Here is a 13610-nt window from a genome sequence, read left to right as displayed (position 1 = left end):
TTAAAAAAAAAAAAAAAACAACCAAACAAACAAACAAACAACCAACAAAAAAAAAAACATGTGTTGGGCACATACATCAACTGATAACTGATAACTGGTGAGGATTTAGTGATCAAACCCTTTCCTTCCAGAAGTAGAAAGAAGATAAAGATTATTCCTGGGTAAGAGTAGGACTGCATAGGGCACTGGATGCGCAACATACAGGCAGGGCAGCAGTAACCACAAGGATGGACGGTTATAAAACAGAGACGCAGGTCTATGTCAAGCTTTGCTTATACCAGACCGGCACCAACAAGATTTCTTCTATCTTAGAATGGCTGATGCTTCAAAGAGTAAATACTTGCTGAGTTTGGGAGGTAGATGCTGGCATAGAAAAAAAAAAATAGATCTGAGATGGCTGGAGTCACAAAAGCCAAGATCGGAGGGATATGGGTCCTGAAAGCCAAGAGCCCTGGAGCATATGTAGTTCACTGAGTGGTAGTTTTGCACCCTGCTGGGTCAGCTGCAGGGCAATGCCCTGAGGGCTTGACTTCACCTCAGAGGAGCTTCCATTTGCATCTTTGTGTTGACAGCCACAGACGACAGAACCCAAGCCTGGGGTGAGGGAAGGATGAGCAAAGACATTCACAGTGTGCCAGGAACCTTATGTGTTCCAAGCAGGGGGATTAAAAACGAAAGCTAGGCAGGAAGCTGCGGCCTGGAGTGTTGTGAAGGGAAGGAAACAAAGGACATTTATAGAGTGATCTTAATTGAATTCTACTTCAGAGTCCTGATGTTTGAGCTTAGATAGTCCCCTCTCTCTCCTCTGCCCTTCCCAGCACCCCACACAAGCTTTCCCAAGATCTATGCCACCACAGTGGTAACTGTCAGTGGATGTAACTGTAAAGAGTCGCTTCAAGAAATATAAAGGCAGTTTTCAAGAGAAACGTATGAAAACTATATGTTTCAATCTATGATACAAAGACCAGATTGGGGTGAGGGGATCCCCTTGTAGAAAGGGCTGTTTATGTTGCCCATTTTTCAGATCCCTTCTGGCCCTAGGGTTGTTCTGGGGCAATGAGCTTGTCTCCCAGACTTGAATTCCAGTTTGAGTTGGAGGCCATGGGCCCTGGGTTCTGTCAAGGAACCCCCGACACACACATCTGAGAGCTTCGCTCTCACTGTTCATCGTGTGTCTTCCTTGTCTCTCACAAATAGCATTTCCATTCCAGCAATATCAAAGGAGCTTGTAGGAACCAAGAGGTGAGTTCTCAGCTGTTCCTGCCACCACGGCTGCTGACCACTGCTGTGTTACCCTGCACCGAGGGACGGACTCTCACTCCCCTGAAGCCATATGCCTAAATATCCTCCTGCTTCTACAAGTTGCCTAGGTCATGGTTTTTTATCACAGAGATAGGAAGGTCATTAATACAGTCACCTTATCAATTTAGGGATCTTAAGGGTGGGTGGCAAACTGCAATCCCATGTCGAAATCCTCAAATATCAAAATCTCTAATGTCTAAGAAAAATAAAATTACAAATACTTTAGGAATGAGTGTGTATCAGCAGGCTCTCACAAGCATCATTTTATTAGTTCCATAAGCGTACCACGTGGGTGCGTTTTTTTTTTTTTTTCCCACTAAGGGTTAGGAAGCTGTGTACGTTTTTCCCACACTGGTGAGCATCTCAGCCAAGGTCTTTGGTACAGACCTTTTGATGTCAGTCACTTGCTTCTTTTCTCTTCACCACACTACAGCTAATCAAGTGTTTCAAATGCAAATTTATTTTTTCAAAGGCTGCTAAGTCAGTCCTGGTGGTTCATCCTCATAGTCCAACCCTCCCCCCCCCCAGGCTAACTCAGGAGGCTTTCAAGTTCAAAGCCAGAGAAGCAGACCCAATCAGCTCAACAAGAACTTGTTCCCACAGCCACCCGTGTTTTAGTGTTAGGATAGATACCAGTGTGGGGGGCTAGAAAAAGTATAGCAAAGAGCGTACAAGGCACAAGGCCATGTTCAAATGAAAATGACTGTCATGATGTGACTTTCTAGTGGCTCGGGGTCACTTTCCTAAGTCCTGAACAATGAGTCAGAATTTCAGGGTCTCAGCTCCAGACCAGCTTCTGGCCTACTTTGTATGAGCCTGGAAATCATGCTAGTTCTTCTTGAATCTCTGTTTCTTTACTTAAGAGAATGGCTGGTCTAGATGATCACTCAGGAAGACAGAGTCTGCAGAGAATTCTCCATCCCTGGAGATTCTGGCTTTTATTTTTATTTTATTTATTTATTTATTTATTTATTTATTTATTTATTGTATAGACCAAGTAACTTAACATTTGAGTACTGGGCTTTTTCAAACATATGTGGATGCTGTTGTACCTAATAAAATTTAACTTGAGATTTGATCAAGAACATAAGTCCACAACAGTCGGTTCTTTAGAATAGATGTGGTTTGATTCCCAAAGGCTGCTCTGTCAAAAAGACTAGTTCAGGTTATAGCATTGAGTGGTCTGGACCCTGCTGGTACTGGGATCTAAAGTGAAAAGACCAACAAATCACAATGTCTGGGCCCTTCTTGAGTCCCCACAAGACTGAATTAGGAAGAAAAGAATTAGCCTAATGTCTTAGTTGGCTTAATCATTTATAAGAACATAACTTCAGATTTGTTTTTGCTTTAGAAACAGAAAAAACAGAAACTAATACAGATGGTCAATAGACCCAAAGAGACACAAGTTCTGAAGTATTTGTTCAGTCAGACTAGTTTTTAGTCCTTAGGTAGTTTTTGCAAAGGGGTAATAATAATGATAATAATAATAATAATCCAGGAATTATCAGGTGAAGTGGAAAATACATCAGCACTAAAATGGTGTCTATTCAAATGGATCTACTTGAAGGGATCCACCCAAAGGGATCCACTCAGAACGGATCGTAAACCTATATGTAAATCATGAAACTAAAAGATATTTAGGAGAAACACTTTGTGACCCTGGGTTAGACACGATACCAAAGGCATAATTCATTAAATGAAGACTGAAAAAAAAATCAGATTTCAACATGTTTTAAAAAACTTTTGTTCTAACAAATACATGGTTAAAAGATTGAAACTGTCAGCAGCACACTCAAAAAGTTATAAATTTATATGTCTGATAAAAGACATATATTTTTATAAAACTCTCAGAACTCAGAAATAAGCATATACAACACCAACAAAAGGCAAAATATTGAAACGTGTACTTCGCAAGAAAAGATGTACATATGACAAAGAAAGATACAAAAGGCCACACTGCACAGCTGGTCCCTAAGAAAGCAGGCACCTAGGCAATACTGAGGTAAAGCACGCGTTAGAATAGCTAAAAGAAGGGCTTTTAAACTGAAAATACTAGACACCATTGAGGAAATGTAGCAAGCCGGGCTCTTTACCTTTGCCAGTGTGCATGCAAAAGCAACAGACGTTTTGACCCAAACCATGAGGTCTTTACAAAGTTACGCATGTGCGTGCTTATCATGTGACCTAGCACTTGTTGGCATTTGCTTAAGACAATCGTTTACGGACGTTCACACAAACCACAAGGACTGTTTGAAGCCCTGATGTTTTTTTTTTCCCCCTTCACTGAGTAGATAACTAAACTGTGGTGGTCTCTCTGATAGCACACCACTCGGCAATACAATGGAAAGAGCATGGCAGGATGGCTCATGCACTCTATACATGCAAAAGACTACTCATACGCGAATCTGCTGGGTGATTTTCTTTTTTAAACAGCTGAGAGATGAGAAGACAAGAAAGTGCACGGCCCCATTCCCCAAGTACAAAGACGGTCTTAGGAAAAATGACAGTCTTTACAAGCTCCTGCTCCTCCCAAATGTCCTCAGAAGACACTTGATTGACACCCCCATCACCCACAGGGCATCAACCCGGGGCTCCCCGCCTGGAGCTTTGTTCCTAAGTCCCCTTCCCAAGCTTACTACACAAGGCCAAGCCCCCTTGTCCGACTGTGCTCCACTCCTGCTGAATCAGTAGGGAAGAAATCTGAGTTAAGTAACTTGCTACAATTTGAATGAGCAAAGACAGCCATTTGTACTGTGCCAGAGTGTTTGAATTTTGAGAGAACTATGTAGCAATCTCTGATAGATTGAGGCAATACTGCTAAAGAGCAAAGCAGTTTCTTTCTTGTCCAACCTGCCTGGCTTTTATGGTTGAGCCAGGATGATGTTTTGTTAAGTGACAAGCCCTAGGTATCCTGACTTTTTCCTTAACTCTGCTTTGGACCTGAAACACCTCCGCTTCAGCAATCTCATTGGTCTTTGGCAGACAGAGGAACAACAGGGACCCAAGGGAGGGATAGGGCACAGAGATCCACACTGGGCAAAGTACTGGTCTGCATGAGTTGCTTAAACCTGATGTGGGGAGTCCCTGAGGGGGTCCGAGTTGTCCCTAAACAACTGAAGAGAAAGCAAGTCCTTGTTCAAGGTCAAGGCCTTTACTTGTTCTGCTAAGCTAGCTTTCTCATTCTAGTCAAAAGCCATTTCAATGAAAGGGCAAACCTTGACCAAGGTTAATGTGTTAACTATCTGGGCTGTTTAAAATATGGAGTCTGGAGACACAGGCATGATTTTTTTTTAAGTTATCTATACTCCGGCATGTTACTAAGTGCAGGCAACATTAATATTTATAAGAGATTCTTGTTAATGTATAGATTTTTTTTGTTGTTGAGATGAAAATGAAATCTGTTGCTTTGTGTGCATGTGAAGCACTTTGTAAGGGGTTTGGCACTGACAGGGTTAACAATGCTGCAGCATAATTAGAAAGGTTACATTTTACCATTTATAGTTGCAGACAGAAAAATATAACTACAGTGCAAGGTTGCTATGGTAACTTGCTTCTCAATCAGGGTTTTTTTTTTCTCCCCTAATTCTACCAATCCGCTAACTGGAAGTCAAAACCCATAAAAGAAGAGGTTGTAACAGAAAAAGGGTGAGGTGATAATGGGGGTGCACAGGAAGTAGTTCTTTTCTCCTTTCGACAGGTATGTGTCCACGATCTCATTTCTATCCCACGTTTATTTTCTTCCTTGTGTTTGAAAATGATTCCTGAAGAAGACATACTGGCTTGATTAGTACTGGAAATAGAGACAGTAGCTTCATTGTTCTTCTCTCTGGCTAGCATTTATGAATATTTATACTGACTCTTAAGCAAGCCCTATAATATGGCTTAACAAATTGCTTGCTTTGCTTTCTAACACGGCTTCACTATGTGGCTCAGGCTGGCTTTGAACATGTGGGCCTCCTGCATCCTCCTCCCATGTTTGGATTGTGCAACAGTCCCTGGCTAGCAAGGTTCATGCATGAATCTTAGATGAGATCTAACCACTAGACCTCAAAGTCCTCAAAATACATAGAAGCACTTGAATTCATTAAGATGTATTGGTTGGCTCAGAAGGCAGAAGGTAGCTCTGTGACCCCTCTCCATCAGTGACACATCCATGGTCCCATAGTCTGTGTTTCCTGTAGGGCACCTGTCACCTGTTCTCTCATTGGCTCCAGTCTGGCAAATGCTATCACCCTTGCAAAGGAATTATATGACAGTAAAACGGGGTGGAGAAACTTAAAAGCCAAATAAAAATATAAAGATATCATTAGTGATAGATGGCTTTTGAGTCTCCTGAAGTAGAGATTGGACCTGACACCAGTGTATCTCTGGAGTCTACCCAAGTGCTTTCGTACACATAGACAGGGATCAACAGCTGTGCTTTGGAATGAGACAGACAGAAGGAAAGTAGGGTGGGAGGGAGATATTTAGTCAGTCCTCAAACTCTAAGCACATAGAACAAGGCTCAGTTAACTACAAAGTCACATGGCGGTAACAAGCTGAGGAAATGAATTGTTTTACACACAGTAGGGAGCAGAATCAAGGATGGCCACGTCTATTAATAAATAACTATGGATACATTTGCTCAATGCTGCAAAGGATTACAAGATGACTCCACGTATTTAATGAATAGGCTATAGCAGTTGTTTAAAGGTAAGGCACTGTTAGTTGCACAGTAAGGATTATTAATTTTTCTGAATCCAGAATTCAGATAAAAAAAAAAAAAACCAACAACCCCTTTGGGCAGCATTCCATATCCATCCCCTTCTTATCTGATCGTCTCCACAGTAACTTCATTCTAAATATGTCCCATTTGAAGTCCATCCCTAAGTCAGGATCCCTTAGCCTCTTACCCAGCTCCTCCCTGATCCCAACCCACATCCAAGCATTTCTTTTTGTTTGAGCATCGCCTCCACAAAACTGTCCTTCAAGTATCCCAGAATCCACCTGCTCAATGCTAAACATAGTAGCAGCATCTTTGGTCCTACTGCGCATGCCCTAAGCAATCATTTGACACTGCGTGATTACATCATACTCAAATACAAATACAAAATACTTCTCTTCTTCCAAGATCTGTTCCCCAAATCCACATGACAAGCTTCCCGCGTGTAACAGGTGTCCCACAGGATATGGATGCTCTGTGTGTGACTCCTTGTGTTGCCGGTACACTGGTTATTTATGCCTGAGGTTGGCACATTTAGCTATCATAAAGAACTCTGAGCTGCAGTGGCCCCTTGGAGTTCTGGGACAGGAATTTCCCACCACACTCCCAAATGGCATCTCCTGGACACATAAGCTCCCTTTACGACCCTTGCCTCCCAGGAGGCCCCTTCCCTTTTCCCCTGTGAGTGTGGCTCACATGCAATTAGTGTGGCCTTTGGAGAATCTCACTGCTCTGAACAGGCGAACCCTGCAAAGCACCAAACTAAGATTGGTGTGCTACTGCCACCTAGTGGCGACTTTTCCCTGGCCCACGCTAATCTCAAACACTACCCTAAGGATGGGGTAAGAGAAGGAAGACACAGAGGTCAGTGATAGAACTTGTCAGTGAGGGTGTCAGTAACTGTTGGTATGGCTATGACTCGAAAGAGTAGTTTTGTTGTAAAAGGTAGCACGGAACCCTCCTTTAAGACTGGATGCCCAGAGTGCGGGTCAACGAATGCTCCCGTTGGTTACAAGAATGAGCGCTTCTGGGATTTCCAGGCCTAGGACATGGCAGAACTAAACTGTCTGGCATAAATAGTGCGGGAATTTTCTGAGAGGGCGAAAACTGAGGTGGAGAAACAAGGAGTATGAGGCTGCTGAGCACAAGCAGGCAGGTAAATGTGCCTGTATTCACTTCTCCCTGGCCTTCACCGTAGACAAGGTATAACTAGTTGTTGGAAGTTTCTGCCGTGACTTCTCCGTGATGGTGGACTGTAACCTGGAATTGTAAGATGAAATAAAACTCCTTCTCCCCTCAGTTGATTTCTGTCAAGGTTATGTTATCACAGCAACAGAAAGAAACTAGAAGGTGTACTAGGGTGTCAAATGGCTAGGAATGGTGATGGTGTGAACTAAGGTGAAAGGTGAGGACTCAGTAAATCACAAATATCATGAACGAGCTGTGTTTCTAATTGTTCTGAGACATTTAAGCAAAAGTGTCAAGCAAGCAGGTGACTATCCAGTGAAAACCAGATAGTTCTGGAGGAGCAAGTGACCTTTGGCATCCTGGCCTTGCACCCCTGCTGAAGGCAGGAGCACAGAGCACTGTGAGGAGAGAGGAGATGGCTTTGGGCTTTAGGCACACTGATACATAATGATTGAGTCATGAAGAAGAAAGTCAACTAAAAGAGAATTATTTAAAATAAAATCCTGAGAGGCTCTGCTAGAGCCTGACAAATACAGAGGCAGATGTTCACAGCCAACCATTGGACTAAGCACAGTGGAGGAGTTAGAGAAAGAACTGAAGGAGCTGAAGGGGTTTGCAACCCATAGGAAGAACAATATAACCAACCAGAACCCCCAGAGCTCTGAGGGACTAAACCACTAACCAAAGAGTACACATGGAGGGACTCATGGCTCTAGCCACATATGTAGCAGAGGATGGCCTTATCAGGCATCAATGGGAGGAGAGGCCCTTGATGCTGTGAAGGTTCAATGCCCCAGTGTACGGGAATGCCAGGGTAGGGAGCCTGGAGAGGGTAGATGGGTGGGTAGGGAACACTCTCATAGAAGCAGGGGGAAGGGGTAGGATAGGGGGGTTCCGAAGGGGAAACCAGGAAAGGCAATAACATTTGAAGTGTAAATAAATAAAATATCCAATAAAAGAAAACAAAAGGGAAGGAAGGAAGGAAGGAAGGAAGGAAGAAAGAAAGAAAGAAAGAAAGAAAGAAAGAAAGAAAGAAAGAAAGAAAGAAAGAAAAGAAAAGTCTAGAAACATGTGTCAGGGTGTGGTTAGCACAGTCTTGAAGCAGTAGTTGTAGCTGTTCATTGTGAAAGTGCCAGTCTGCAGGACCTGCTGAGTCAGCAGGGCGTTATCACCAAAGCCATCAGTGACCTTAGGGAGAGCTGTTCCCAAGAGCTGAAGATAATGCAAACCAGTTGAATTCAGATGGGAACCATTGGCAGGATGAAGAGAAAGAGTGCCAACTGAACGGATTTGGACGATCTGCCCAGAAACTGTCAAAGACGATATTTTTAAGATGAAAGATTTGAATAAAGAGAAAACAGTAAGGCTTGATCCCAGGGGCAGAACAGACAGATGAACGCAATAAAGAATAGCTAATAAAGCTACATTTTTTTTTTAAATTCAGTCTTGATAAAAAAAATGAAAAGAAAATATTTGTGCTGATGGCATCAGATAAAATTTCAGAGAATATAAACCTGTTGACATATCTTGATAATTCAAAACATTAGGCCAGTTACTTGTGTTTCAAAACAGCATTTACTATCCAGTGAGCAGAGCGCTGACCTGACCAAGAGCAACCTCAGAAATCAATTAGAAGGGGGAAATGGGTTTGCCTAAGCAAAGCTTACATGCTGTGCCCTATTGTCACGAATTCAATTTGTCTTTTTAATATTTATCGCAAATGAAAAGCCTTCCTGGCCAGCAGTGGTAGTGCACACCTTTAATCCCAGCACTTGGGAGGCAGAGGCAGGCAGACTTCTGAGTTCGAGGCCAGCTTGGTCTATAGGGTGAGTTCCAGGACAGCCAGGGCTATTCAGAGAAACCCTGTCTCAAAAAAACAAAAGAAAGAAAGAAAGAGAGATAGAAATAGAGAGAGAGGGAGGGAGGGAGGGAGGAAGGAAGGAAGGAAGGAAGGAAGGAAGGAAGGAAGGAAGGAAGGAAGGAAGGAAGGAAGGAAGAAAAGCCTTCCAAGCCTTCCTATTATTCAACTTTGCCCTCTAATTTGTTTAATCATTCATGCCTGAACCCTTCCTTTCAAGACTTATGGATATGGAACAGAAAATTATCATTCCCTTAGGAAGTTTTATGCTATTTAGTCTGAAATTTTAGTTAAGAAATTATTGAAACTAAAGCAGTTATGAGCAACTACGACATGACTCAAACAATTAATTTCTCACAATTATATTCAAGTGTGAGAGCATTTGATTTCTTTTCATTGACAAGAGTAAAGCCATACATAGTCAAATCTTTTACCAAATTCTATTCTTGAGCCTTACAAACTACTTAAAGCCTGTCTGAGTGGTGTCTGAAAACATAAAACTGATCTTTGTGCCATTCACATTTTGCTTTATTGTTTATACTTTTGTTCATTGCTGGTTTTCAGGCTTCACGTATAGCTCAGGAAGAGTCCAAACTTAGTTATGGCGAATGTTGAAGTTGTATGACTGTGAAAACCTCAGAACATGTGAAGGGTCTTGGGTTGGTTTATTGTTGTTGTTATTGTTTGTTTATGGTTTTGGCTTTGCTTTGCTTTTATTTGAAATGTGTAAATTTTTTACTTAGCTATATGATGTGTTACGTGGTTTGTTTTGTTTGAGACAGGGCCCTGTCTGGTCCTGGTTAGCCTGGAACTCTCTATATAGACCAGGCTGAACTCAGAGATGCACCTGCCTCTGCCTCCAAAGTGCTGGGATTAAAAGCAGGTACCACTATACCTGGGCTAAATGTGATTTAAAAAAAAAAAAAAAACTACTTTAAATGTCCTTTCAGACTGGTAGGTGATTACTTAAAGTATAGCTGATCTTGCTGGCCCTGTTTACTTAAATATGTAGATAGATGTACCGTTGTAGATATAAAAGCAAGTATGAACATCCAGATAAACTGACAGCCATAGGCAAAAGCATCCACGTGTAAAGAAAGATGTCACACAGATAATAAAGCTATGAAATCCTGACCTTCATTAGGAAAACCCTCTGTTCCAGTTTATGCCAGCCAGCACAAGTTTTCAACCCAAACACAGCTCGCTTTGAATTCCTGGCTAGCACAGCAAGTTAAGGGTATGATCCACAGCGTTAGAGGCTGCAGAAGTCTAGAGAAAACCATTGGGAGAGATGCTGTCTCTTGGGATGCTGGATGTCTGGAGGATGCATAAGTATACAACACAGAGAGAAGGTGGAAGATAAAACAGTTCAGGGGTGACTGCGCTGTGAGAGCGCGCCTGTGCAATGGGCTGAACGCCCTGTGAGGCAGTCGGACGGTGCTTTGAGGGAAGGGGGCAGGGAGGAGAAAGAGTGAGGATCCCAGTGTACCGTGAAAGATCCAGAGAAACCACATCAGCGTTATGCTCATAACCGGTGTTAAAAGCACGGTCCCCCAGTTTTATCTGTCGCTGACCTACTTTCATTCACTTTGGTTCCTATGGGGACAGATATCTGTTTTAGTAGCGCTCACTCCCTTTCGTCATTTATAATTGTTCCTTTTTAATTTTTCTTGGCACTTATTACAAAGTCTACTTATCAACCCTGGCAAGGCACTGGCATTGAAGATATTAAGGAAGAGGACACCGTATTCAACTCCAAAGCACTTGTGCTTTTAGAGTCAAGCCCTTATGCCCGGCGTGGCTGTATCATCTCCCCTCAGTGAGAAGCCTGAGTATGTCTGGGCATTATGTAAATACCCGTGCTCCCAAACACGAGCTGAGAGTTCCACTGATCAATGAAACCCACAGTCCCATTTCCTTAGTTCTAGTGCTATGGATCTGAGCCAGATTTTTTTTTTTAAGAGAGCATTGTTTCATCTTCCTTGTTTAAACACATCCAGCCAACTGCTGAGTTGTTGTGGCTGATAGCCAGGGCTGCCGGCTCCTGAGCAAACCCATACCTACAAGCTCAACAGGCCTTGAATATATGAGATTTTGACTCAGGACCAATCCTTGCACATTTTTACAAAGTTATATAATCACTTGTCCACTGTGATGATCATTTATATTAATACCAGAAGCAGGAAGAACGGGTCACAAAATAGAAGTGATTTTGGAAATATCTAGTAAATACTTCTAGCAAAAATGCCATGTCTTGTCTATCAGAGAAAAAGGAATGGCTCTCATGACACTCGGAGGTGGGGTGTGGGGGAGTACTTTAACCGACAAAGAGAAATGTGAGTAGTTGTAGAGGAATTATCTCGTGATATCCTGAGGAAAGGGGAGGCTTCACACTAGAAATACAGTCATTCTTGGCCGTTCATGTAGCAGGAAGTCACCTGCAGATATATATGCTTAAGAAGAAAACATTTTAAGAGAAAGTGGATGTTATTCCATATTATGGTTATTTGATGTATCTTATGACTTTATTGGCATGTCAAATCTATCTGTAAATATTTACAAAGATGTGAATAAGGAACTTAATTTCTTTGACCAACTAACTGGTTTATATATTTACAGATCCAATGATATTAAAGGACATAGTCAAGGGTGGCATTAAAGGACACGTATTTCTACAAATTTCCATCATTTTGGAGATAAAAGAGACACTGGAAGTGTGTGTGTGTGTGTGTGTGTGTGTGTGTGTGGCAGATGGACATTTAGAAAATATGACAATAGTATATTACACACACATACAGTTTGTCAGTTACAAGCAGGATGAAATCCCATCAAAATATGGAATTATTTTGGTAAAGATATTTTGGCTTCTCACATGGAAAAATTTTGGCTATCAGAATACAAACCTAAAATAAAAATCAGTCAGAGGCCACGCCTCCCTCCTGTGTTCGTGGCGACATACACCATAGGAGTTCAACACCTGTAGAAGATACTTTCCTAAAATCCAAGGCAGAGGCTCTGTGTTTTATTCACCAAGAGAACCCAATAATCCAGAGTGACCTTTGACCCAATGATTGATCTATTAGCTGTTTATTGAATGGTTGGTGTGCCCTGCATGGCGACTGTAGAATGAGGTCTACGACTTAAGTTATGTTTCTTCTCAAAAGACCACGTAAAGAGAAAACACTCACTTATCACTTATTTATCACTCTGTGCTTCCAAGGAATTTGTCACACATATCCCCACTAGTCATCTGGACTTGAAGCAGATGGACCCACAATGGCGCCCCAGCCTGAAATTTGACTCAGTTCTCTCCTATTCACTGTTAGGGGCTGAGTTGTGTGCCCTGAGATTTCCATGTGGAAGTTTTGACTCGTTCTCCTTGAGAATGTGGCATTTGGGGGAAGCAGGGTCTTTTCAGATATTCTAAGTTAACATGAGGTCATACTGGAATAAGATGGAGCCCTGATCCAACAGATCAGGTGAAGATGGCAGTTGACACGGAAAGTCAGACTGTGCGGACGAGGGGATGACTATGATTGCCAGGAAGCCAGCAGCTTCTTAGGAGCACAGACCTATCACTCATGGCCCTCGGAGGAACTGGTCCTGCTCACATCTGTCTCAGTGAGGTGGTAAGTTTCCCACTGTTGATTCCCCATACATCTGTAGTACTTTTTCACAGAAATCATTGCACACTAAAATGGGCACCTGCTCACTTCTCACAGCTTGTCAGGTTTCTCACCCAGGGCGTGGGGTAAGCCTGACTCCACCCCCACTGAGCACTGTCTTCTCCAGGGTTCACAAAACTGTCATCAATTTATTCAAAACCATCCACAATTATATGCTGTCAGTGACTAATACACTCTTCCATCCGTGACATAGCAATTACCTCTGACACCTCCCCTTACCTTCTGCTGGCTGCTGTGCTTGGAGAGGCATTGTGACCAGGAGGGGGTGGTGGGAACCAGGACTGTCTGTTAAGAAAGGGCATCAATCATGACCACTGTGTTTGAATGGCTGATCCCACCCCCATGTCTTGGGGTAGGAAGACATTGATAGCTAAAAGGCAGCAAGATAATTTTTACAGAAAGCCTTGGGAATAGAATAAACAATACTTCATAAACGGAGTAGGAAGGAATGACCCTATACTTCAGGCTGTTCTTCCCCAAATGAACTGCTCTTTCACTTCCTTTGACACCAAACATGTGGACATTTCCTTAAAACCTCAAAAATTGAAAGAATGCCAGCTCTTAAGTCTGGACTGCAGGTTCATGTATGTCACCACATTGTCCTTCCTCTTTGTCTATCTTCCTGATCTAGTTCATAATGAAGTAACAACTTTATTCTCTAGTTAAAAAAAATCTGATTCTTAGACCGGATGCTAGAACACTCTGACAGGATGTTAAAGCAGATATGAATGCCACAGCAAAGCTAACCTCAGTTTCAACATCTGCTAGAAAGATGACCTTATAGTATGGGGATATAACTGAATATAGCTCTTGATGTGGCCAAGGGAGCAAGGAGGAGGAGGGGGAGGGGGAGCAGGAGGGGAGAGGGGGAGGG

The 13610-nt window shown here is 42.5% G+C and overlaps 1 protein-coding gene across 1 annotated transcript in view; it reads right to left on the bottom strand.

Annotated features, from left to right (window-relative positions):
* Nucleotides 1-13610, bottom strand: part of Scel (sciellin) — a 103483-nt gene that overhangs the window by 57490 nt on the left and 32383 nt on the right. The window contains exon 8 of the mRNA XM_021181896.1: nt 12956-13021. Coding sequence (XP_021037555.1) covers nt 12956-13021 — 66 coding nt within the window. The remainder of the gene's footprint in view (nt 1-12955; nt 13022-13610) is intronic.

Source organism: Mus caroli, chromosome 14 (assembly GCF_900094665.2).
Source record: "Mus caroli chromosome 14, CAROLI_EIJ_v1.1, whole genome shotgun sequence".
Lineage (NCBI taxonomy): Eukaryota > Metazoa > Chordata > Mammalia > Rodentia > Muridae > Mus > Mus caroli.
The sequence above is the reverse complement of the archived record's forward strand: the minus strand, read 5'-3'. Positions and strand labels throughout refer to the sequence as shown.